Source organism: Apodemus sylvaticus, chromosome 10, assembly GCF_947179515.1.
Source record: "Apodemus sylvaticus chromosome 10, mApoSyl1.1, whole genome shotgun sequence".
NCBI lineage: Eukaryota > Metazoa > Chordata > Mammalia > Rodentia > Muridae > Apodemus > Apodemus sylvaticus.
The window spans coordinates 89,315,926-89,343,379 of NC_067481.1; the positions used below are offsets into that span (position 1 = coordinate 89,315,926).

The 27,454-nt window shown below is 42.9% G+C and overlaps 1 protein-coding gene across 1 annotated transcript in view; it reads left to right on the forward strand.

The window, feature by feature from the left end:
* Tenm2 (teneurin transmembrane protein 2) overlaps positions 1-27,454 on the forward strand; it is a 922,633-nt gene that overhangs the window by 675,371 nt on the left and 219,808 nt on the right. The window contains exon 5 of the mRNA XM_052195978.1: positions 10,183-10,421. Coding sequence (XP_052051938.1) covers positions 10,183-10,421 — 239 coding nt within the window. The remainder of the gene's footprint in view (positions 1-10,182; positions 10,422-27,454) is intronic.

Here is a 27,454-nt window from a genome sequence, read left to right on the forward strand (position 1 = left end):
TGCTCTGCAAGCAGGAGGATCCAAGTTTGATCCCCAGAACCCATGTAAACAAACAAACAACAAAACAACAACAAAACCCATGTGTGTCAACCTAAGGCTTATAACCCCAGCAAGTTCCAAGCCAGTGAGAGACCCTACCTGAAAATAAAGATGGACAGCACCTCAGCCTCTGCAATTAGCAGTTCCCTAGAGGACACGACCTCATTGACCACGATGTCCAAAGGCAGTGTGACATGCACTCGTGCTCAGCGATTACCGGTTGAGTTTACTTCATACTTGTGGCCCAGGTATTAGATTATATGTTTGTTACAGGAAAGGGCACACATTTGGCCATGGTGTGTTAAGTCTTCCAAGGAACAGACTTCCGGACTCGGAGTTCAGATCCACGTCATTTCTCAGCCCTCACCATGACTTTGGAATGGAATGTAGAATCCATTTTATTCTCACTTCAAAGATGTATACGAGGCTAGGGAGAAGAGGTGGCCTGCCAATGTCATGCCACGTCCTGCAGAGTTTGAAGTCGAGCTGTGCCTGGCTCTAAAACCACTCAGCCATCGTTGCATTTTGCTTCTCTAGATATTCTTGATTACCAACCATGAACTGTAACAGATATTAGAAAGCAAAAGAGAAAGCAGGCTGGCCTCCATAATTTGACTGAGGCCAAAGTCTAAGGCGGGCATAGTAACAGGATGAGGAAGGGGTCCAGCCCAAGGTTCTTACTCTCGTAGTGATGATGGGAGAGGTCATTGGTTACTGTATCACAGGGTTATGTTCTCCCTTCATCCCTCCTGGTGACCAGGGAACAGTTATGTAAGTCTGTTGGAAATGACTGTCTCTGTATGTCCATTGTATGGTGAACTCAAGGTCAAGTTTGAAGTCAAAGTCACAAGTCTTTGGTGTGTGTGTGTGTGTGTGTGTGTGTGTGTGTGTTTCAGAACTCCCAACTTTTAACCTGAAAAAAATTATTTAGTAACACCAGAGTTGGGAAAAAGAAGACTCATTTCATCTGAAAGATATAGAGATGAATTTGCTCACAAAACACCACGTTTCTTTAGTGACCTCCAGAGACCTTACCTGTCACGCTGCATAGCAGAACGTTCCATGAAGGAGAAAATACATCTTACAATGTGAAGAAAAGAAAAGCTAAGTTATATCACAGTGTGACACAATTTAAATATCAAGAGTTGGGGCTTCTATTTAGAAAAGAGAAGGCAATAAATTGACCTGCTAATTATTCCAGCTCTGAGTATTTTTGGTACAGCTGCAAATTTTGAACAGCACCAAATAGGGGATTTCCCCATTGTTCATGAAACAAACCTATACAGAGTGCCTCCTTATGAGCTGAAAGACCCAAAGATGGGAGACCTTGAAAACCTATTTTTCACTGAATCAGCATCTAATCTCAAGCATCTATAATAGAAGAAAGCTTGTCAGTTACATTAATGGGATTACTGGTTTCTTTTTACTGTTGGGTTTTTTTTTTTTTTTTTAAGTCAAGAACTAGCCATTTAAATCCTTCTCAAGTCTTAATTTTAAAAGTCATAGTTTACTTTTCAATCCAAATATAAATTCTTAAACGGAGGAGACAAGCACTTGAGCTGTCCCCCCAAACCTCTTTTCCTCCTCAGAAAATCATTTGGAGGCGTGGACCACACATTGTAGTAACGAGAACTCATTCTTCTGACAAATAATTTAAATGATCACAAATATGCGCGAAATAACACATAGTACGTAGTTCTTGTCCTCAAGACACTTAATAACCATATGCGTGAACCGTTCACAGGCAGTCTAATGCTAAGCATGCCGTGTGAATGAATAAACTATCCCCACATTTAAGTTCCCCTATCAAGTTCCTGAAGTAAATAACAAAGTCATGGTCAACCTTCCCGGGAGATTAACTAACTGACCTAGGTTCGTGTGGTAATAAACATGGAGCCTGGATTCAAACACTGCCTGCAAGAGCAGCAGCGGGACAACTGCCTCCTTTGTGCGATCCTACTGCTTTCTAAAATAGCAAAAGTCAGTAGGAAGAGTAAAGAATATTTATTATGGCTGGAGAGGGCCGGCCAAATGTTTAGCAGCCTGTCTCTGGGGAGTTCACAACTTTGCTTTCTACTTTTAGGGTAGACACTTGATTTCTCGATCATGTGTACATTTCATCAAAGACAGAGAACCTAAGAGATTACCTGGCGCTGCTGTCCCGCCGGCAGCTGCGCAGAACAGAGCAGCATCCATCTGCGTATTTTCCAGCATCCTTGGCTTTTTTCATCTTAACCTGCACACTCTCTTTGTCTGTTATCCTTCACCCCACACCTACGGACTCCTGCCTCTGTCTCCCAGGAACCGACCTATCAAATTTCTCCTGGACCACCACCATCTCTCCCCTACCGGAGAATATAAAAATGGCGCCAGGAAGGATAGTAGTTATTTAACCTCTCTCCGGCTAAATGTTTTATTATAACTCCTGAAAACCTAATTACAGTAACTTTGCATGCTACAGTACACTTTATGGCATGTCTCTTTATTAAACCTACTCCTTTAAAGACAATAAACCCGGCGCTTCAAAGGGCATGGCAGACGCGATGAGACTGAGGGAACCTCATGTCCCATTGCACACCTGACCTCCCTCACCGAGTCCCCCACCCCCGTTTCTGCCGGTTTTCAGACTTTCTCCCTTTGCAAGCTTTTCTGCTAAATTTCAGCCACCTCCTGGATGCTTTTTAAAATATCTCAGGGATGAGCGGGCAGTGTATCAATATTTCCACCCGTTTCTCTGAATGTCCGTGGGCTTATTTATAGGGGATAAGGGGCCAGTTTTCTCAGGAGAACAACACTTGACACCTGTCCTGCCTGGTAGCCAGAGCTGCTTTTCGGCATGTGCAATGACATGGAGACCCTTCACGACTTTTGTTGTGGTTCTAGAAGAATGTTTACTGCAGCCCGCTTGGTGCATGCGCAGTGGAGAACAGCCCCTCCTGGCGGGTCACTGGCTGTCGTCAGACTGCACTGTTGATGAGATAGCAGGAGACAGAGTGAGAGAGGAAAGGAGAAAAGCTGGGAGAAGAAAAAAAACTGACCTTTGGAGTTGCTGCAGCAAGATTATTTGTGTAGTGCATTTTCTGTTTCGAAGCCGTGCTGGGATTTCCCCCTGGGAATAAAGCCAAACCGGCAGGAAAACAGGGAACCACCTCTGAGGACCCCACTGTTTTGTTGCCTGCTGGAAAATAGTACTTGGTGTTAAAGGATTTTATGTATTTAATTGTCTCTTGCTTGAGGTTAATGACAAAGTTTACTTGTGATAAATGGGGGAAGTGAGAGACGGACTCTAAAGAAATCCCTTGTTGGAGCCGCAAATCAGCAGCCTTCAGTTCTGGAAGCTTCCACTGAGGATTAGTCAAGCACTCTGTGGATCAGAGAAGTAAAATAAAAAGTCACAGCTTTCTAAATTGGCGAACTCCTCTTGCATGGAACCGTAGGGCTAGGTTTTTCATTTGCTAGACTTTGTTTTGAAGTCTCTCACGGTTGTTTAATCAGAAAATATAAAATAAAATAAAATAAAAATAAAAGTGTGTCCCATTAATTTCCTAAGCCAATTGGATGCAGAAGCCTGGCGCAGCTCAGATTCCTCCTCAAATCCACAGCTTTGCTGTGCATGTGAGGGTGGCAGTTAGGGGTGCTCTCTCCATTCTTATTAAATGGCTTTGTTTTCACAGAAAGAAAAGTGATGACATTTACCCAAAAGATAGATTGTTTAAAGTGAAGCAATGATAACTGTATTCCTAGGAAGCCACTGAGCCTCAGAATCCAGAGCTGAGCATACACACTGAGGGGCGGTTCCCCCCCTGGCCTTCTTGATCCACGTCAAGCCCCCTACCTGTGTCCCTTCCTCAGGCTTTAGAATCCAAGCCCTGGTCCCCACATTGCTAGGAGGGAAAGAAACGTGGGAGCTCCACTTGGACTCTTTTGTCAAACATCAAAGGCTGGTTTCCAGCCATCCCTTGAAGTGTTAGCAAACTCCCAAGGACAGCACTTTGGGGGCCCCTCATTTGCCTTGCCTTTCCAAGGCACAAGTGGCCAATTCTGAGAGCAATTGAGTTGTGCTTGAAAAATGTCAAGTGCATTTGGAAACTACACATTTTTGCTGACGCCTGGAGTCCTGAGCGGAGCTATTTCCATGACCAACCGCTGGGAAAAAGTTCAGCTGGGGCATCAGAAACGATTCCCCGCCACACACTGAGCAGGCCCCTCAGGGGGAAAAGCTGTCTTAATAGCAGGGTCAGGAAGACATCAGGAGTCTCTAAGTCTTCCTGGGCTGCTCCACAGCCTTGTGACTGCACCATTCCCTTGTAGCTCTTGTTTCTTGTTATTATATTTTACTCAATTTTATTTTGTCTTTACTAATGGAAACTTTTCTATTTCTCAACTTAAAAACAAACAAACAAACAACATTTAAACAGAAAACTTTGGTAAGAACAGCCAATGAAATGATGGGCGCCTGATGCCTTGCTCCCAAGGGGCCAAGGCCAGTCATTATGCTGAATCATTTAGAAGTTGAGACTCTGTGACACTTTTCCCAGAAGCCTCCTCCTCTGTCAAACCCACATTTTACACAATAGACCTATTCACAGTCTAGTGCGTTCTCTGTTAGCTAGACAGAGTTGGAAGTTGTAAATAAGATTACAATTTTTTTAATTTATTTTATTTTTTTATTGAATACCGTCTTTATTTACATTGCCAATAGTAAAACCTTTCCTGATATCCCCCCTCCCCTAAGACTCCCAACCCTTCCCCCTCCTCCTTCCCCCTGCCTCCATGTATATGCCTCTCCCCTACCCCCTAGTTTCCCTTTGTTCAGACCTCTGTTGAGCCTTTACCTGACCAAGGACCAAGGACCATTCTTCCCAATGATGCCCAACAAAACCTTCCTCTGCCACAATTTTGACTGGAACCTTGTGTGCCCCTTGATTGATGGTTCAGTCCCTGGGAGTCTTGAGGTGTCTGGGTGGCCGAAATCATTGTTCTTCCCATGGGGCTGTAAACCCCTTCAGCACCTCTGGACCATCCTCCAGCTCCTGCATTGGGGACCCATGCCCAGTCCAATAGTTGGTTGCTAACATCTGCCTCTGTATTTGTAGGGCTCTGGCAGGGCCCCTCTGGAGACAGCCATGGCACACTCCTTTTGGTATACTCTTCTTGTTGTCCATAGTAGTGTCAGGGTTTGTTGACTGTTTATAGGATGAATCCCCAGGTAGGGCAGTCTCTGGGTGACTTTTACTTCAGTTTCTGCTCCACACATTGTCTCCCTTATTGCTCCTGTGACTATTTTGTTCCCTTTCTTAGAGGAACCAAAGCACCCTCACTTAAGTCCTCCATCTTCTTGAGCTGGGTGAATTGTAACTTGTTTATTTTGAGCTTTTGGGCTAACATCCGCTTATTAGTAAGTGCATACCATGTGTGTTCTTTTGTGGCTGGGTTGCTGCACTCAGGATGACACTTTCTAGTTCCATCCATTTGCCTAAGAATTTCATGAATTCACTGTTTTTAATAGCTGAATAATACTCCATTGTGTATATATGCCATAGTTTCTGTATCCATTCCTCTGTTGAGGGACATCTGGGTTTTTTCCAGCTTCTGGCTATTATAAATTAGGCTGCTATGAACATAGTGGAGCATGTCTCTTTATTACATGTACCAGCATCTTCTGGGTAAATGCCCAGGAGTGATATAGCTGGGTCTGCTGGTAGTACTATGTCTAATTTTCTGAGGAATCGCCAAACTGATTTCCAGAGTGGTTTTACCAGCTTGCAATCCCAGCAACAATGGAAAAGTGTTCCTTTTTCCCCACATTCTCTCCAGCAACTGCTGTCCCCTGAGTTTTTCACCTTAGCCATTCTGACTGGTGTAAGGGGGAATCTCAATGTTGTTTTGATTTGCATTTCCCTGATAACTAAGGATGCTGAACATTTCTTTAGGTGCTTTAGAACCATTCAAGTTTCCTCAGTTGAAAATTCCCTGTTTAGCTCTGTACCCCATTTTAATAGGGTTATTTGACCCTCTAGAGACTAACTTCTTGAGTTCTTTGTATACATTGGATATTAGACCTCTATCAGATGTAGGGTTGGTAAAGATCTTTTCCCAATTTGTTGGTTGCCGTTTTGTCCTATTGACTGTGTCCTTTGCTTTACAGAAGTTTTGCATTATTTTTAATAGCTGAATAGTAATATGAGGTCCCATTTGTCAATTATTGTTCTTAGAGCATAAGCCATTGATGTTCTGTTCAGGAACTTTCCCCCTGTGCCCACATGTTCAAGATTTGTCCCCACTTTCTCCTCTATAAGCTTCAGTGTATCTGGTTTTATGTGTAGATCCTTGATTCACTTGGACTTGAGCTTTGAACAAGGAGATAAGAATGGATCGATTTGCATTTTGCTGCATGCAGATCTCCAGTTGATCCAGCACCATTTGTTAAAAATCCTGTCTTTTTTCCACTGGATGTTTTTAGCTCCTTTGTCAAATAGCAAGTGACCGTATGTGTGTGGGTTCATTTCTGGGTCTTCAATTCTATTCCATTGATCTTCCTGCCTGTCTGCATACCAATACCAAACAGTTTTTTATCACTACTACTCTGTAGTAAAGATTACAATTTCTTAAGGTGTTTTGAAGTTATGTGAGACACACAGCCAGGCATTCCTCTAGCCAGAGGAAGCCCAGGAATTTACAGAGCATTAAAAGGATGCCAACTCAGACATTGGTAAAAAGGGAAGCTGAAGATTATCTCTTTCTTGATAGTTTGCCTTTTCTTTTTGTTAACTGTCTTAGGTTAGCATACAGAGAAACGAGGTCTTTTAGCAAAGACCAGTTTTTTAATCACCTTGGGGTAGTGGGTTCCTAAAGTTTATCCTATAAAGATTTGTATCACCAGGGTGTTTTAAGAGAAACAAAATTCTACATGTTGTTGGTATTTTTATTTAGTCATTTTTTACTAAAACACCAGAACATAAATGCAAAGGGGCTTCCATTTAGCCCATACATGGGTTCCAATTAGCAGTGACCAACACAGACAACATAGGACCAACCAGCAGCCTAGAAGACACAGCCTCCAGAGATAACGCAGGACCCAGAATCTGTGGGTCCTATTTTGGATGGGATACTGGGTCTTGACTACAGAAATGTACATGTTTACCTATGACTCAGAGGCAAACATGTAAATCTATTCTAAAACTAGGCACTGAGATTACTGAAGGAGTTATAGTTTCATAGTATAAAATATTCACAATACTTAACTTGTAATAATTTACATTATTTAGACCTTGAGAAATATTGTAGGTCATTCATTGAACAAAAACTTGTGTGACCACTGTGGTACAGGCTATGTGCTAGCTAGCAAAACATGGAATTAAATAAATCTGATATAAATACCTCCTTGGTTTTCTCTTTGTAGCAATTCAGTTCTGGTGATGGATATAGACAATGAAAGAATGCACAGGTATATACATATATGTGCATATAACAGAAATCAAGGGTGGTTATAATAGTGAGAGACTAGTAGAGAAGGATCAAGACTTAGGAAAGAAGATCTGTGAGAAAATGGTGTTAAAGCGGAAAGCCAAACAACATGAAGAAAGGCCTAGATGAGTGCTCCCAGGACTAGAAAGAGATAGAAGGATCACTGGAGTTTCTTGGGCACCAGCAAGGCTCCAGGCTCAATGAGAGGCTACCTTAAGGAAATAAGGTATAGGGAGATAGAAAAGGATACCTAACATTCTCCTTCTGCCTCCCTCACACAAGCACATATGTGCATATACCACACATACTACCATCTTTCTCTCCATCTCTCTGTGTCTCTTTGTCTCTGTGTGTCTGTTTCTATGTCTATCTGTCTCTGTATCTGTCTTTCTCTCTCTCTCTCTCTCTCTCTCTCTCTCTCTCTCTCTCTCTCTCTCACACACACACACACACACACACACACACACACACACACACACAGAGATGCTTTACATCCTATCTCCAAAAGTACAGCAACATGAATAGTACTATTGCAGGGCCGGAGAAATATCTTGGTGGTTGAGAGCACTGGCTGCTTTTCCAGAGGATTCAGGTTTGGTTCTCAGTACCTACATGGCAGCTCATAGCCATCTATAACTCCAGTTCCAGGGGATCTGATACTCTCTTCTGGCCTCTGAAGACACCAGACATGCAAGCAATTTACAGACATGCAGGCAAGAAATCCATACATAAATAATTCAAAACACAAAAAATGGTGTTACGATGGCAGCTTCTAGTGTGGGCTGAAAAGTCTGGGCATGAAATCTGGGAACACACAGCCGTGGAGGTAAAAAGCCAGTTTATAACTATAGATGTCTTTTGTCCTCTTTTGTGTGTGGTTGGAGGATCAGGCAACCCTCACACCTGAGGAACAAGTTGGGCTAGATATGCAGATCTGTCAGTGATGGCGGAAGCCATGGTGAGAGACAGGTCTCCCACTACGGATTGGTAAGCTGGGTTTCATGCGTTTGAAAAATACTCAGTAATGTCTCCTTATTGGTGGAGAATGGTCCAAAAGATAAAGCTTATGGGGTCCTGATTCAAGAGTCAGGATTTTCAGCCTTCCTTGCTTTTCACTGGCTGTTTCCACTCTTATGAGGAAGTCCGTTAGTACTTAGCAAGTTGGGAAATTCTTGAAATGTATATCCTGTGAGTGTCAAGCTTTAAATTAAAACTTGCATATTTGAGTTCTTTGAGTTGCTCAAAAAATTCCTTAGTAAGAGCTAGTCATTAAGAAATGAGCACCTACAACTCTGGTCTACACAGGGAGTTCCAGGGCAGTCAGGACTACACAGAGAAACCTGCATCAAAATAAGTAAATAAAAAATAAAAAATAAAAAGGCACCTACTGAAAGTGTGAGGAAAACAGAATTGTCTGTCTTGACATTTTTACATTTTAGAATTGCGGCAAATGCAACTACAAAATAATAGGATTCCAATATCTCACACATGTGTGCATGCATGCATTCAATTAATAATGTCTCCCTTGGATGTTGGGATACTAACTGGGGGCCAGAGACATGAGGATGTCCTGAGTGAGATACAGCCCTTGCCCTCAATCAGTCAGACTCTAGAGCCTAATTAGCCTTCCATATCCTTCATCTCCTGGATATGTCATTGTTTTATATAAAGTATAGTCAATCATGCTCAAATCTTATCCTTGGCATCTAAAGGAAAGAAAATAATCTATTGTCAGATGCTCTGAGAAATAGCTTCGAAGTAACAATCCTCTCCTCTACGAAGTCACTTATTTTGTTCATACTCCATGTTCTGTTATATAGTTATCACATTATAGGTCTGAGTACCAAGGACACCATGTTCAATTGATGGGCAAAGATGTTTTTAAAAAAGTAACCATGATCACAAGACCACACGATGCAGTCTAAACAGGGAACATAACTGATGGTTACTGCTGGAGGAAGGAGAGCTGAAACTGTTCAAGCACTGAGGTAAAAAGAGGCAGTATGAGATAATATTTAACAGCAGAGACTTTATCAAAACGCAGAGCTCCTGGTTTAAATCCTTAGCCACTTACCCGACTTCTCCCAGCATGATGTTTCGAGTCTAAATTAGGGATATTATAGCATTTAGTTTGTAAATGGTAGTGACAACACATTTCAAGTGTCTTTCAATTGCACGTATCTAATATGTGATAATACTTAGCGTCAGCATCACTGTCATCATCTCAGAGTGAGTGACAGTAATTCACTTTTCATATTTGCTTTGAACACTTTGCTCGATTGTTCTGGAAGGTAGAATCTAGATGTATCTGTGAAAGTATAAAATTAGGCAAACTTGTGGAAGTAAGGTGTATTACCAACCAAAGTAATCTTTGTGTCACACACACACACACACACCCTCAGACATCCTCTGGCCCTCCAAGGTAAGGTTAATTAGCTAACATTTTACTAGAATTAAAAGAGGTAAAAGTTCATGTCTTGTGGCAGCCCGCACCCCTATAACTTAGTGTGTGGAAAAGGGCAGCAGCAAATGGAATTGTTGGGATCCCATTCCTTCATGTTCCATGGATGTTCATTTGCGTCTTTGAGGTCGCACCGTGTAACTGTAGAAAACAGTGGCTAAGCTTCTTCATTACCCAACCACAGTCAGGCTGACCCTTTCAATCTTCTTTTCCAGGCACTTCCTCTTCAAGACGTCCTCTGGAAGCACACCCCTGTTCAGCAGCTCTTCCCCGGGATACCCTTTGACCTCAGGGACCGTTTATACACCACCACCCCGCCTGTTGCCGCGGAATACATTCTCCAGGAAGGCCTTCAAGCTGAAGAAACCCTCCAAATACTGCAGTTGGAAATGCGCTGCCCTGTCGGCCATCGCCGCTGCCCTCCTCTTGGCCATTTTGCTGGCGTATTTCATAGGTAAGTGAAAGCCGCCTTGGTGTCATCCTGGTGGTGAGAAGGTCAGGGAAGAGGCCATGGGCTTGTGAATTTTGAAGCCCTCTGATGTCTGTACAATTTGCCTGTTGGCTCTTATAAAAAAACGTAATCATGAGCGATGGATAGGATGATTTTTTTTTCCTCCTGGAATCCATTCCAGTCATGACTCTAGCTGAGATTTATCGGAGGTGAAGTTATGCATCTTGGCTGTGCCTTTTCCTGGAGAGGAGCTAAGAATTATCATCCCTGCAAATCCCAGCCTCCACTCCCACAGTAACCATCTAGATTTCTCTCTGTCACTGGCTTTGAATGCAAACCAGGGCTGTGATATTCACACAGCACCGGTTCTCTAGAAACTCAAGAGAAGGATAGGTGTCCTTGTGCATAGAACATCTTGACCAGGGAGAAAGCCAAACCAACTCATTGGTTTTCAGAGCTATAGAACAGAAATGGGAATGAGAGGCCAGAGCCTACAACAGGATCTTCATCCAGACTCAAATACTCACAGACAGTTGACCTGGTCTGGCTTCCTTTCCTTTCCTCTGCTTGGCCTCAGTTGCCATCCCACTGTGTGGTGTTGAATTTCAATAGAGTTTGTGTCTTGGGGCAGCAGCCATCAATCCTGTGACTTAGTGTGTGGGAAAGGGAGAAAATGCTGGGGTACCTTCCTTCGTGTTTCATGGATGCTCATTTGCATCTACGAGGTACCACCGTGTAACTATGAAGAACAGCAGATGTCTGGGGGCTCAGAGGCAGGGTGCCACGTGATAGGAGCATCCTGGGCTGGACTCAAAAGCCTGTTCACAGTTCCTGGCCCTGACAAAGAACTCCATTGCTGCTGCTCTGTCAGCTAAGCTTGCCAATGGCAGATCTCCTGGCCCAGGCAGAGGCCATGGTGGTGTTTGTTAAAGTTTATTTGAAACACTTGATGGTTCTGGCTTGCTTTTAGGGCAGCTATGACAGATCTCCCTGGTTTGGCTGTGCCATGTTGCAGAGCAAACCTATAAAACACCAGCTAAAAGAGGCCGACTCCAAAAACAGTTCCAAACATGCAGGAAAAATCTCCTCCCATTTAGGAAAAGAAGACAAGGCATTACTGACACTGTCTAGGGTGGCCTTCTTTCTCTCTCTCTCCTATGGGCCCTCCTTTCCCACTCAGCAGTGGGGCTCCTACACTTAATCCCTTCCCTCTGGCATGATGCCTGCCAGAGAACAGGCAGGCCCAGAACTTCCCAGATCATTTGACCTAAGCTCACCTGGTGGCAGAGGAGTGTAATGGTATGCCTCTAGAAATTTGGGGCCTTGCCCAAGTTAGACTAGTATAAGCCAAAAATCAATATACAGTTTTCATTGTCTTCTACAATATAATTCTGCTTGTCCTACTCTAGAAAAATAAACATTTACATGTTCCTTATCAGCTGCATTTATCAGGAGTGTCCTCTTAAATTGAGGATACTGACACTCTGGGGAAAGGAAATGGGCCATATTTGTCTGGGGTTTTGCAAGACATTTTGCACTCTTAACCCTCTGTGCCCACTGGGAACAGAGGCCTGACACTCATCATCCCTAATTTTAAGTCACCTCTGCTTCTTGCCTCTTGATAAAGGTTAGAGCGGTGGATTGACTTGAACTGCAATCCCCCCACACACACCCCAATCACCTAACTGAGATCTTTGTGTTATTAGAGGAGATTTTGTGTGAGTCCCCAGGTAGCTGTTTCAGGGCCTTGGTGGAAGCAAATTGAATGTGCCTTTAGGGTCTTTGCATGATTTGGCTTTGTGTCAGAAACTTCAAAAAGAGTCCATGGGCTCCCTTCTCAGGCTTAATGTTCTGCTGGGCCAGTGGGCACCATGGGGAACCCAGATATAGAAATTGAGGCACTGCCTGCCTCTGCCAATGGTGTCCCTAGTGTGTCTCCTCCTCCCCTTGCAAAGGAAAGTTAGATGGCTAGCGCCTGATTTATTGAACTTGATAGTTAAAATATAATAGCTCTCTCTAAGGGTGATCACATAAATGGGCAACTGTGTAGTGAGAGTTGAATGTTTTAATCGGATGTGTAACTTGTAAATGATGGATTAGGAAACATATTTATCCTTAGTCTGGAGGCTACTGGAAGCTGGGCCTGAGCATCTTACTATGGTTTATTGGTTTATAATCCATCATTCCCTATTTTGTAGGCTTTAGGTGAGATTATGCTTTGACCCTGGAGTATTGAAAAATAGTTTATGACTCCAACTGAGTGGTGTGACTGGCCAGTTTGCCCAGCAGTGATGAAGATAAAGGTGGAGCTACACAGTACTGTCAGCTCCTCCCAGAGATGGCCAGAGATCTGCAGGCTTGGTAATGGGTCCAGATCCTAAGTGCTGACATTGGACCCAGCAATCCATTTCTCCATGGAGAACGGTTTGCCTTCTGAGCCTTGGCTTCCTGAGTACAGCGTGAGGGCAAGATAGTTATTTACGCACAGAATCTCTGAAGTACAGTGAGGATTAATTAATGTGTATAAATCACTTTGAAGATGAAAAGCAGTATATTATTAATTACGAAGCTGCGGGGGCATAAACACTGCATGCCAAACACAGAGGAGAGTGTTGCAGGGCACACAGGCATTGATTGTACCAACCTAAAACAAGCCATCAGGGAAGGACAGACATCATAAAATCCCAGGGCCCCTGTTAAAGAGACTGGCACATGCAAGACCTTAGACCATTCTGGTTCACACACAACTCCCTATTCCACAAGAACATGACAGGCCCTGAAATTGAAGCATCAGCTCCAGGACATTTATGGGCAGGCAGTGGATTCAGGCCTGCCAGGCACTGTGACAAATAGGCCAAATTATCTTTCTTGCATGTTCAAACCCGCGGAGAGAAGCTTTTTCAGAAGTGAGCAATTTGGAATAGCTTTTGCCCCATGGCGAGTTCTTCCATATATCCAGGCATGTGGGTAGGTGTAAAACACGGAATGCCAGCCAGCCCTTGTGCTGATTGGAAGACGTGGCCCTTCACTGACTCCAGAAAGGTTCCCCCAGTCATGCAGCTGGAGTAAGAGATCATCTATGAAACCTTCTTCCATCCAGTCGTCTCTGTGCCAAATTCCCCCAGTGGAAAAACACCCTGAAAGAAATTACTCTGAAAAGCAGCAGAAACCATCATGAGACCACTCTGTATATGATGCAGCCCTGGCCCAAACCAATCCTTGTCTAGGAGAGCTTGCCTGGGAAAGGCAAGGGAACTGCTTTCATGAGAGACAACTTTCTTCTTTGGGCAGCTCAAGTGTTTTCATTGCCTACAATGTCAGAAGTTTCCCTATATGCCTATGTTTCCAAGTCAAATAGAGACAGTATAAACACACAGTCTTTCATCTTCCTAGTACATAAAACACAACAGGAGCTAGTTAGAACCTTCATCCTCCTTCAAGCTAGATGCATTCTTGATAAAAAAGAACTTTTATATAAAATTATAGGATGATTCCTTTTAAGTCACATGGCCCAGTCACCAACATACTCTGGAATGGAAGATGAAATTTAAAATCATTTGATAAATACTACCCTGAGACTAACTGTGTGTCTGGCTAATTGCAGCCGTAGTCTTCTCTACCTCATCCCTTTGCCCTTCTCATAGGCACCCTGTCTTTCCCACAGCTCCCCAGGATTTCAGTCAGCCAACTTCTCAAGTCCTAAAATGAAACCCAGTGATTCCTCTGTTGTCATCAACTCCTCATATGTAATTCTACCTTTATTCACAGGGAATATTGGTTGGTTTTTATTCTTCTAGAATCCTCTCCTAACAGAGTGGGCAGAAACTGTACCCCACCCCACCCCCAGTCTTCTTCCCTATCCCCATGTCTTTTGCTATGGAGGTCAGCAAACTTTACCAGAGAGAGACAATGGTGAAAATTTGGAGTTCTGCAGAATCCAGTCATTGAGACTCAGATCAGTCACACTGAGTGTCACAGGTCACATAGGTTCCAATGGGTCACAAAATACCATTCTTCATATTTCTTTTTAATCATTAAAAACAATTCTTAAGGTCATGTGCCAAACACAAAGAAGCAGTAGACTAGATTTTACCCAAAGGCCAGAATCCATCAGCCCATTCAAAGCCTTTACCCCTCATTTACTAATAATATCTTGGCAGGGTAAAATTCAATTGCTTTCTGACTAGTAAGAGTTCAGCCATGAATCCACCATAAATGAAACCTGTGACTGCCATGTTCTGACACTGATATCCTAATCCATAATAAATAACTAATCTGGATTCCTGGACTGAGACAAAACATAAAGAAAGCAAGCAATGTTTTAAAAACCTTCTACAGAAGGTTCCATCCTAAAAATACGGCTTCTAACTAGACTTTTGAAGCAGTACTTCAGCCCACAGATGGAACTGTGGGGAAAGCTCCCTCCCATTTTGCTACATAACCCTTTCCCCTCCACTGTTATCATCTCCCTCTCCATGTGCTGGTTTGAATGAAAATGGTCCCCATAGACCCATAGGGAATGGCATGTAGTAGCTGTGAACTTATTGGAGGAAATGTGTTATTGTGGGTAGCCTTTGAGGTCTCAGATGCTCATGCCACACCCAGTGTGACATCCTCTTTCTGCTGCCTGCTGATCTAGACATAAAACTCTCAGCTCCTTCTCCAGCGCCACATACACCTGTGCACTGCCATGCCTCCCACCATGATGATAATGGACTAAACCTCTGAAACTGTAAGTCAGCCCCTATACAATGTTGTCCTTTATAAGAGTTACTGTGGGCATGGTGTCTCTTCACAGCAATGGAAACACTAACTGAGACATATCACTCTTCTGCAAACTCATTGACTCTTTTAAGACATTATTCAATAGCTAATTCCTCTTCGTTGAGGTTTACCGACAGGCTAATAACACTATTGGGCCGTTGACTGGTATCACCTCCTTTTTGACTCAGGTCAACATTGGATTAGGTCTTGTTTCCATAAACTGCACAGCAGTTTTTACAGAGCTCCCTGACACAGGGCTCTACTGTTAAATCCACATGATCCTAGGAATCCTAAACTAAGAGTCCACACAATGATTCCTCATGACACACTACTCAATCTAGTCATCCTTGAGTTAGAAAGCATACTGAACCCTTCTGAGGCTTTCACAGCTGCTCCATGTGACCAGGAAGGGAAGTGAGTAGAATAAAAGATAGAAGCTTGCATGTCATCTTAAATTACTCTTTAGCTCTTCAGATTGCTGCCAAAATTATATATATATATATATATATATATATGAATGATATTAGAAAGTCACCTTGTCTTGTTCACTGCTATAATTCCTGCTAAATATGAAATACCGTGTGTTAAGCTCTCTGGCACTCTGTCTTCTGCCATTCTAACTTTGATCTGTGAAGCACGCGGGCCATCAACACGTCAAGATGTTAAAAGTGTGGTAATTTGGGGTGCTTTCAGTTTCTTTTGAAAACAATGAGAGATTATTTTCTATGGGAACTAAAAGCCTAACCGTGTGTTTAAAGTTGCCACACTTGAAAATTGATATGTTGAGACTCACACTGACGAATCCTGCTTTCTCGGCTGCTGTTTTGTGTATTCTCATCTCAAAGAGCAGAACAGGTTTTGGGGAAACACAAAGAAAATGACGCCAAGTGATGAGAAGCCGGTGCTCCTCCCACACATGCACCAGCATCCTTTGTGAGGGTTTAGGAAAGTCACTAGTCCTCATGCTCAGACCCATTGCTCATCGTGGGCTATATCTACAGAGATGGGAAGCCTCACCTGCATGACTTGCAAGTCACGAGGTTGCCTCCCGTTATCCAAATGGCAGAATGCCAAGTATTAAATCTGAGCAGTCCAGCAAATAGCATTTCCATCTAACTCCCTGTCCCCAGATGGTCCAAAGGAAAGAAGAGCTGCACACAAATAAGTCAGGGGACCCAGTTAGGCATTATCTGTTCCGATTGTATAGCTGAGGGTTCATCTAATAGATATGCTAATGTGCTCTTAACCGGATAATAAAGTCCTGTCAGCGCTTACACACCAGCGAGAGTCTTTGGCAGTGGGACTGTCATTTCATAGTTGTACTCCTGATTTCAGAGGGCCTGTCAATTTACAGGAAGAAAATTAAGCCATTCATTAGCCGGGCCTCTATCATCCGCAGCCATATGTAACATTTGTACCTCGTGTTTGACATTGGACGCAAGTGAGTTCTGCTTCCGAGAAGGGCTTCTTTAAGAACACATGTGTGAAGTTTCAAGGGCTTGAGCCCAGACTCTTCAGGATGGTCAACAGATACGACAACCTGCCTTGCTTTCCTCCTGAGATCCCTGTGCAAAGTCCAGGGAGTGGCCAACACTAGCCATTCCTGCCTTGTTAGGTAAGAATGAGAGCAAGAGAGAAAAGCCAGGTCTGACTTTGTACAGTATGCTCCAGCAAAACCAAGGAGGGACAGGTACAACTAAAAGTCTGTCCTACAAGGACTGCAGGGAATCAATACTGGTGTTACCTTCTGGGCCAGGGTTCAGTTTTTATAAGGACAAGTTGACTGGCTGACCATGCTTCATCTCCTGTCATTTCCAAGTTGCTGCTCAAGGCTTTGCCCTTCTCACTGTCTCTGAGGCAGTGGTCACTCCAGTAGCAGTTGTCACATCTACAACTCACAAAAGACTTTTAGAAAATGTTCCCCATGACACTGGGGATTAACCCTGTGGTAGGCAAATAATCTACCTCAGAGCCATGCCCTGGGTTAGTACTTTTGACTGGCCTCTTCGTGTAGTAGCTGGACCCACAGTCTCTCTGCATTCCACAGAGAGCTTTTGAATTCCTCCTTTCTTAAGTCGTGTTCATTTCTTCATTTCCCCAGTCACTGGGCACAGTTCTTAATACATTCTCCATAAGTCTTCTTTTCTTCTATATTCGGTCTATAGCATCATTGTAGAAGTCCTTGCCCTACTGTGGTTATCACACCGCAGATGATGTAACAGAAGATGCATCAAAGAGGCCAGGTTTGGAATATGTGCCCTTACACTCTGTATACAGCCATGAGACTGTCAGTTTAGTATCATTGGCCCTTAGTTTCTCCTCCAATCAAACAGAAATAAAGCATCTGTTTATGATGCTGCTGCACGCTGAGATGGAAAGATATCTCAGCAGTTATAAGCACGTAATCGTTTCGAGTAAGACCCAAGTTTGGTTCTCAGTACCCATACCAGGGAGTAGGGACTTTTGTGTAACTCCAGACCCAGAGGATCTGAACTCTTCAGGCAGCTGTACACACGCGCACACACATACACATACACTTAAAAAAATGAAACAAATCTTTCTTTAAAAGATGCTTCAAGCATTAACTGAAATGATCAGCACCTATAGAATCCCTGTCAACCTAAGACATACATGGTCAGTTGTGTCCTAGAATGACATGTTTCCCTAAGGGGACAAGAAACTAACTCAGTTTCTTTGCATTTATCATCTTTACTCTGTATGTTTGGGAAGACAGAATCTGAGACCACCTGGTAACTATGATACTGTCTCACTCCTGACATTCAAAAACATGAGAGATCTCAATCTTCAAATGATTGCCATATGAAGCCCTGGCACATACCAGAAGCTCAGCCATGCCATTATTGTGACTACTGTATTAGTTCTTATGCTGCAGGCCAAGTCTAGTAAGAACAAACGAGGCTGGGGAACCAGTATATCCCACAGTGGTGACTAGCCCTGCCTCACTTGTAAAAGGCAATCAAATATTTGTCGAATTAATGAGTTCTGCTCAGGATTAGATCTGAGTTGGATCATTTGTGGCAACTCCTTTCCAAGTACCCCAAATCCCTAATCCCTGGTTTCGCTTGTCCTGTCATGTGAAAGGTTTCTGGCTTCCTGACACTGTAACAGCCATTGTGGCTGTCCCCGTTGCATTTCATGTTAGTGTTTAGGCGACGGGACACTGGAGAGGCTGTTTACAGCTGTACTCCCGAAGCTCTCATCCGGAGGTCTGTGCATCCCTGGAAGGGGGAGCACAGCCTCCACGAAGCTAGGAAGTGTTTCCGCCTGGCAGACAGCCACCATTTGGCATTCACATTGCAAAAACAGAACAGAATGCAGCAGGAGTTCAAGGTGAAGAAGCATTTATAATAGCATAAATCTGAAAGTCTGTTTGCTGTTGCTCCGTAAATGAGGATACGCGGAGAAATGAAAGCAGTCCTGATGAGGCACCAGATAGAGAGAAGAACTATTACAAGGTGAGTTCGGTCTGTGCACACTAACCATACACAATCCTTTGTGTGCCGAAATGCCCTGCTCAGCTATATAGCCTCCCTCATAGGACAGAGATCTGACCCAAAGCAAACTCCCCCAAACATATGTATTTCTCTTAAGGTCACCTTAAACCAGGATTCTCATGTCTGCTAGGGAAAAATCCTATTACCTAAAATTCATATTTTGATTGAGATGAACAAACATAAAGAAATTGTGGACCCGGGCCTCGTATCAAACAAATCATTACATAGATTGATATCTCATAGTAAGAGCCTCTACATTAGGGGCAAACAGCCCATCGACTGTATTCATACATTTAATACTGCCATCAAAAGAGGAGAGTGCATTACATGGACTGCTAATTTTATTTTTTATATCATCAACCTTTTGGCCTCAGGTAAATATTAAAATATATCAGAAAGATCTAACAGCATGGTTATGAATTGGTATTAAAAATTTGGGGCAGGAGGATGGGAAAAAGTATTCTCCTCCCCTCCTGTAACCAGAGAGAAATTTATAAGGAATGGAATATGCAGCATATTTAAAAGCATTTCACTGCTCAAAAAAACAAAGGTATGGGCAAGAAGGGAGGGGCGGCTTAGCCCTGGGTCTTCTCCAGTCTTTTCATCATGGCTTTCTTCACAGCCTAGAGGGAAGGCCCTTCCCTTGGGCTGGGTTTTCAGTCAAGTTAGGTCATTTGTGGGAAGATTTGTGCAAACACGTTTGCCTCTCCCCTAGGGACTGTGATCTTTAGAAAAGAAGGACATATTACCTTACTTTTGCCTGGGCGGCCATGATGCAATTCTCCCCCGTTTGCTGACTTATATTACACCATAAGCGCTTTAAAGTCACCTTAATGAAGTTTAGATTAGACGGGCTTCTCTCCCCAGAGAAGGGAGTGTCAAGCACGTCCGCAGCCTTCTGGTCTTCGAGCCACGATAAACGCGATGAAATCCTTCCAGGAAGTTTGGAGTGCCTGGGAATTAGATGCATTTTTTTTTCAAACTGGTTTTAAAGCTACTTTATGTCCTAAATTTTATCACCATAGACTTCTGGGGGGAATTAGCTAAATTTAGAGTATATGTATTTAAATTTTCTTTTAATAACAAGAGTTACAGACGTCCCGAATCTCCAGAGAATTGTGGGGTTACTCTCTTTCCAACAGGGGGAAGAAATCTTATAATGTTGTATGCTAATATTATGTATTACTAATTTATGTTAATTTAAAATTTATTAAGAATATATCTATAGTCTTATTATGTGAGTTTATGCCTTTCCATTGAGTATGAAATTTTATTTTGCCATGTGATTGATTGGTTACACAGTGTACAGGAATCTGCTGACCAATCCCAGAATCAAGGACATTTTTACTTGACTTTTCTTTTTCATCTATAGTCTTATAGGCAACCCCCATAAAAGTGTACAGCTAATAGGAAGGTTTAAAAAGCCTGGGGTAAGTTATGTTTTGCATAAGTGACTGGAAGTCTAATGTTAATCAGGCACATAACAGTGATAAAAGGCGCGAGTTTCCTATTTCTCAGGACCATCAGGGGACAGAAGCTATACTAAAAAGCTTTTTATTAACTTATTGGTATGAGTCAACGGTCCATCATCATCTGTTTTCTCCCCCTGAAAGGTAGAATACCGGATCATTGCACTGAGAAGAAAGTGAGGTCGTTTGTGTCTCTTGCCATCTAGTCTGTTATCAAATGACAATGCCCTCACCTCCCTTCCAAATTTTAAAATTTGTAAAGCTTCTAAACAAACAAACAAACAAACAAAAAAACAAAAAAAAAAAAAAAACAAAAAAAAAACCTGGCCTCTGATTAGCTTACACTTCTTGGGATGTCAGGAGTGCAAAGTCAAAAGCCAGAAAAAGGAATTCATATCAAAGGGGATGGGATTAAGTTTAAGAACCAAAGGAAAATGCATAGACTCTGAAAAGAATAAATTAGAAGCATTAAGTCAACAATGAAGACTATGAAATTCTATCAAGGAGGATAAAATATGGAGAAACTAGAAGAGTACAGTAGGTCTGGGCCCCAGCATACCAAATTACACGCGTTAAAGCAGTCATGCCACTAACATACTGAGAAGAAAAGCAGCCATTGAGAACAGAAGGGGATGTTACACCCCTCATCTGACATCATTACGTTTTTAGCTCCCTTATGAAATACTAAGATAAACAATAGTGGACAGCTCAACATTTATCCCAATAACCCAGAAAGCTACCACGATAGAGGAAATTGAGTTTATAGACACAGCAGGCTCTTGCCTAATAGATGAGAGTAATGTGTCTAATGTTGGGCATCAATCTATATTTCAAATATATTATGAAGAGGACACTAAAGAATAACTCATCCTGCAAAATCATTTTGCACCGAGGGTGGTTTATCTTCCGTTGTGTCTAATTGATATCTCCGTAATTCAGCTACAGCCCTTGCTACTGAGAATGATGTGGAGAAAAGAAAGAACCCATGTGGTTGTTAGTGCCTAGGGGAACATGGAAAGTTGGGGTTTCCAAATCACATTCACCTTCAGATCTGGTGTCTTAACTGTCCCTTTGAAGCCAGACAGTGGCTGTGTTTATTTCATAATCTCGTGAATGCATTCCCAAGTGTCTTCACTCCTATTCAAATGTCAACAAGAGAAGAACCGTTTTAGACCAGATTCTCTCATTGCCTTGCTTTGAATATCTCCGTGGCATTAAGTGAATATCTACTAGACTCATTCAAAGTCACCCCACAACACAGTCTCCCAACACAATGCAGTGGAGGAAGGAACTGCCATTGCTTAACCAAATCTTTGTATCCTAACCGGACCACACTGACAGTGCCTACTCCTTGATCACAATATAGCAAGAGGCTGGGGACAATAATGGAGAAAAGAGGGGGAGAACAGTGGCCCTATCTGGCCCAGGTAGACAGGGTCACATCAATACACACCCCCTTCATGGCTCTGACAAACAACTCTGCCCTTGATGTTCTTTTCAGAAGCTTTGTTTAGTTTGTGTGGGTTTAGTGGACACATAAAGGATTATATGAGTTTATGGGATGCAGTGATGAGTCCATGTATATAGTAAGAAATTATCAAATAGGCATAGTTAACATTTCCACCCTTAAACATTTATCATTCCTTTATGGGAGTGTTGGGAGCCCTCAAACACCTCTTTTCCGGTTCTTTACGAAGCATCCTATAAATTGTTATACATTACAGCTACCTCAGTATGCTGTGAAACACTACAACTTGTTCCTCCAAAATATTTCTGTTCTCATTATCCACTTCTCTTTCTTCCCCCGGATCCCTTCCATGTGCACATTTGATGAAATCCTTAGCTGGCAAATTTGGTGTGGCCTCAGTCGAGCAGCTTCCCGTCCTGCTTGCATCTGTTCTGCCCTTCTCAATGTTTGTTGGCATTTGAACAGATAGAGACCGTACTGCCTCCTCTGCCCCATCCCCTGTCCCAAACAGCGCAACCGTTAACCCATCTTTGAACAAAGTCCACATTCATCCTTTCTGTCCCTAAGAGTAATATACGGAATAAGAAAAGACCATGCAGTTAATTTCATTTGGGGCTTTTTAAAATTTTACTGATCTGTTGAGCTGTGACTTTTTTTTTCTCAGCCCCCAGCTCCCACCCCAATGTTCTTTCTTCCTAGAGTCACTGGGGTAAAGGCACTGCCTAAGGCCCTATGGTCCTGACCCTGTCTCGGAAGAAATGTCTTCATTTCTTTTGTGAGGATGTGGCTGCTGACTGCATGGTGTTTTATTCTGCTCTTCAAAACTGACAGGAATTAAGCCCCTCAGAAAGGTCAGCTGACCACACAGAGATGATAGCTGTATTGTAATGAAATACTGATGGCTTGTTTTAATGTCAGAGGGAAATGGGAGAGTGGGACCAAAGAAAGAGCCGAGATTAGATTTGCCTTGAAGGAAGAAAAATTGTCTGTTGTGTTTTTATGACTGTGGGATTTATTAAACAGCGGTGTGACAAGCCAAGGGAGAACTCTGCCACGGCATGGGAAAAACAAAACAAAACAAAAAAACCCAAAAACAAAAAACAAACAACAACAACAACAAAAACCTGAGGTCACATAGAAGCCAAGTATATCTAAGTCGCCTTTTCAGTTTCGCCTATACTCTTTGAGAATTCTCTTTGGCATATATTGACAAGTACTCTACTATTACCCCCGAAATTTTGCTTTGCCTGTGACTTCCACAAGACAAAACAGGATAGCCAAATTAAAAACAAAACCAAACCAAACAAAACAAAAAACACACAAACTGAGGAAGTTCCAGAGTGGATGGAATTGGCCTATAGCTTATAGCCTCATACATTTTGAAACTCCCTCACCAAGAAGGTATTATTATACAGCAAGCATTTTGTTGAAAGAACTCATGTGGGAATCTGATGGTAAAAATGTAGAGACAGACTCTGAAGGAAGAGAAGCTAGGCGTGAACTGAGGAAACAAGAAAGGGTTCTTGTCTTCTGTCAGGAATGCTGTCATATTTGGGCCAATATTTCATCCTGCTGATGGGCCAACGGGGTACAAACCCTAATGGTGGGGAATATTTTATATGCAAATGGAAAGTATGTGGAGAAAAGCAGGATTCAGAAGAAGGGGAAGGAGATATGAGAGAGTGTGCCTTTGTGTAGTCAGGAATGTGTGTGTGTGTGTGTGTGTGTGTGTGTGTAATATATGTTTGTATGGTTAAGTATATACATACACAGATACACATTTGTATGTATGTATACAAACATGTGCAAATACACATATATATACATATATATATGGGGGTATATATATATACACATACATGTTTTTCCATAGGCAACAGAAAGAGCCAAGAGAAGATGTAGAGGAGCACTAATTTTCATTGGTCTATAGAACAAGGTAAAAACCACATGTTCACTAGCCTTGCAGATAAAGGGAAGCTTACTTCATGATCAGTTCAGAAAATCCTCTGACTGAGATTAAACCGGCTCTTATTTTTCCACTGGAAGATGAGGCCGTGGTTCTGGTCTATCTGTTCACAGTCCTGTCCTTGGCATCCTAAAAGACTATCCATTTATCTTCGGAAGCCAAAGGGGGGGGGGGGGGGGAAGCATGCTGAGGTTTGTTAAAACCCATGGCCAGCAAGGATTAAGTCGATCCAAACACGCCCAGTCTCCACTGTCCAATCGCAGAAGAGTCTGTGGGAGGGTCGCCATGGTGTCTTGAGGGCAGGGCTTCCACTTGTGCATGAAGATTCTCCAGGTAGCAAAGAATTTTGACTTGAGGCTTTAATGCCTTTGAATGCGCATCAAGAATAACACTGACATGCTTTCTCCGCAGCCTTGGAATCCTAAAATAAATAATAGAAAAATTGTGATTTAAAATATAATTCCAAATACTAACTGGGCCCCGCTGCCTGGATGAGTAATAAGCTTCCATAAATGTGTGACAGGCACAAGGCTCTTCAGTATGAAGAGTAGTGAGGGCTCAGAAATAGAAATAGGTTTTTCATTACATGAGGGATTATGTGCAGCCTGACTGTGGAGCCTGTTCAGCGGGGCCTCAGCTGCATCCTCTGCCTGCGGTCGTATTAACCAGTAATAGTAAAACGGGTGACGAGCCGCCCAAGAACAGCGATTTGTTTTAGGGAGGAGAAAAAGGTCGCTTTCTCCTGCTTAAATCGGGATTACCATTGTTTACCACACACTTTCCCTTAAACTCCTATTCGGCTGAGCTAATGAGCTGCAATCTGAGCTGGTTCCACCTGGGTGCCCGCTGAAATTTGTGAGCCAGACGGCAGAATGGTCGGGGGATACTGCTCAGGACTGGCGTGGGTGGTTTGCCCACCCCGGGCTCACCAGCCCTTTCCTGGGGATGTCTTAAATGTCACAGGAAGTTTTTGCTTTGAGTTTCAAGCAAAACAACCTTGCACCCGAGCTTTCTCAGTTCGGTATCTGAAAATTCACCCTCCTCCACCCCCTACCCCTCACCCCCAAGCCCTCCCCCCCCCCCTGCCGCCCCGGGGTTCAGGATCAACATGGCTTCTGGGAAACTATGTAAGCCATCTGACCAAAGGGGCTAAAGGGTCCCCAAAATGAGTGCCATTTGATAATTCAGAAGGGCTTAGGGAATACCTATGCTAAGGAGGCTAGATTATCAAATTGAGAGAACCTTTCTTTTTCACACACTAAGAGAGACCTCTTTTCTTGTGACAATGACTCACTGAAACTTCAGCCACCAAGGACCATTGTTTACCTGGAAACCAAATTCATCACCTCCATCTCAGTTTTCACTGTGAGGCCCACCTGGGTAATGGGATCATCCAAGGAAGAAAGCCTTAATTTGCATAAGGAAGTTCCAACCTCAGCCCTTGTTAACTGAGGGCTCATGGGAAAGTAGATTAAAATTCCAGACTTTTGTTGTATTTAACAAGAAGGAATGGTGGGTAACAGCTATAATGATAGTGTTGTGGTTCTCATCGTTACTCTATGCAAAGTTTAAAGCAGATATTGATTTTTTAAAAATTATTTTTGCTTGGTACATAATCTCATTAGAGGGAAAACACACACGGAGATGCTAAATTGGAATTTGGGGATTAGGCTATTAGAATGTAGAAAAAAGGGGAAACCCCTATAGTTGAGGATGACTGGATGGAAGAGGTCACAGCTTAGCTCAGTCCTGGGAAAACAGATAGAATGGAACCAGGAAGTGGCCTGGAAGCTCTTCAGACAGTAAAAAGCTCAACAGGGGTGATGAGAGAGACAGGACTTAGTCAGGAAGGAACATGGTCATGAGGACACCTGACTCGGCCAGTTAAAAATGGAGCTAGAACCTCACCAGATGATAGATGGTCTTGAAATCTGGCAGGAGGTTTAATTTGATTAATTTGGCAGTGGGGAGGTACTCTAAGTTCATAAGTGAGAGTGTAATGTGATAAAATTATGACATGATTTCATGTCAATTACCTGCTAGAGGCTCCATAAATATTTATTTACTAATTGATTGAGGATTCAGGATAGATTGGGGAATGAGAGGGGAGGCAGGGAGACTTCTCAGAAGGCACTGGCTGCAATCAGTGGATGTGTGGTAGTGATGGCCCATGAAAGAGGAGACCCTGCAAACACTGAGTTTCAGAGAGACTCCCGAGAGAGACTGCTTCCAACCAAGGAAAATCTGGGTTAAAATACAATTTGTTTTGTGTTGACTTGTTGAGATGAAGAAGAGAGAATTTTATAATACATCTTTCAGGGTTTTTTTTTCATTATTAATTATTATTGTCAGAAAAGGAGAACTCTGAAAAATTAAAACTTAACACACAATCTTTAAGTCACCACTCACTTTTCTAAAAGCATGGTTGGCCAAAGCCTTTTTTATTGCTATGTAATTCTACCAGAGCTGGCTGGAAGCCATTCTTTTTTAATGCACTCAGTAAATCTCTGTGCGGTTTCTTTATTATGAGAGAGCCTTTTGATCCAATGAAACCCATCAAGACCCCTTCTGAGGCATTCACTTTGGATTTTGTATGAATGTCTGTGCAGGAAAAGAAGGGCAGAACTAAGCTAAAACTAAACTCTAAAAGGCTAACGAAATTCCGCCATCACACGGACCTTCTATGGGATGCAGATCTAGGAATCTGAGGAGAAACATTGGGCTATACCCACTGAAGTTCAGCATACTCATTTATAAATAGAAAACACACCCTAGGACTTGAAGGCACTTGCCTTTTCAGATGCAGGCTGTGGTCAGGAGAGGCTGTACCATTGCCCTGTTTGATTCAGGGCAGGGAAGCTGACAGATGAAAATCTTAAAAGGAGAAGCTTGCCTTTTGATCAGCTGGTGGGGAGCAGGTTGGAAAGGATGACGAATCTGCTACCTATGCACCGCGGGAGCAGCTTTCGACTCTAACGCATCTGCCTGTGTGTCTGCAAATGAGGCTGACTCACTGTACCCGGGCAGAAGGGTGAGATGGATGGAGTTGGTTATGGCTTTGTGGATCTGGGCAGAGAGGGCTAGACATCAGGGAGTGAGCCTTTGCCTTTCTCCCTCCACCTCCCCTTGCTCCACACTGAGGTTTCCATTTATTTTCTGTGCTTTAACATTTGACTGAAGTATATGAAGTGCCCTCTCGGATGTTAGGTGCCCAGAGTCAAGCATAAACCAGCACGTCCACCTGGGGAGTTTGAGGATTCGTCTCTAAACTAAGCAAGGTAATTTAGGCTCTGGAAGCACTTCAGTTTGTGCTGTCTAGATCTGCTGCCTGGATGATCCTAAATTTAGGCTGTAATTGTGTCTCTGTGCTTTCTTTCTATCTCCATACTTTTTCGCACCTCTTCAAATCTCCTTGTTGCTTCAGGGGATCAGGAAACTAGCCTTGGCCACAAAGCTATGCATCCTATTTCTGCCTAGTTTTTTTTTTTTCAAAGTGATGCCATATCACTAGAGGCACCACGATTTGCGCAGGGTACCACACAATTCACAGTATTTAGCATTCTGAATCAATAACCATTTCCAATCTTAGTTAGGACCGAGGTTAGACACATACCTCCTGTACTTGACCATGCTTGAGAGGCCATACCATAATGTCTGATGAACTTATCCCTACAGCCTGCGTGTTTACCCAGCAAAGACATCACTGGGGTTAGATGTTCTGTCTATGTGAGGTGTGCTCATATTGTACATCCCCTTCAAGTCCATAGCTCAGTCATAAATGTGGAGAGGAATTTTATGTTGTATTTAAATATGGCAGCTCCTCAGACAGGTTAGACAATCACCACATCACTATG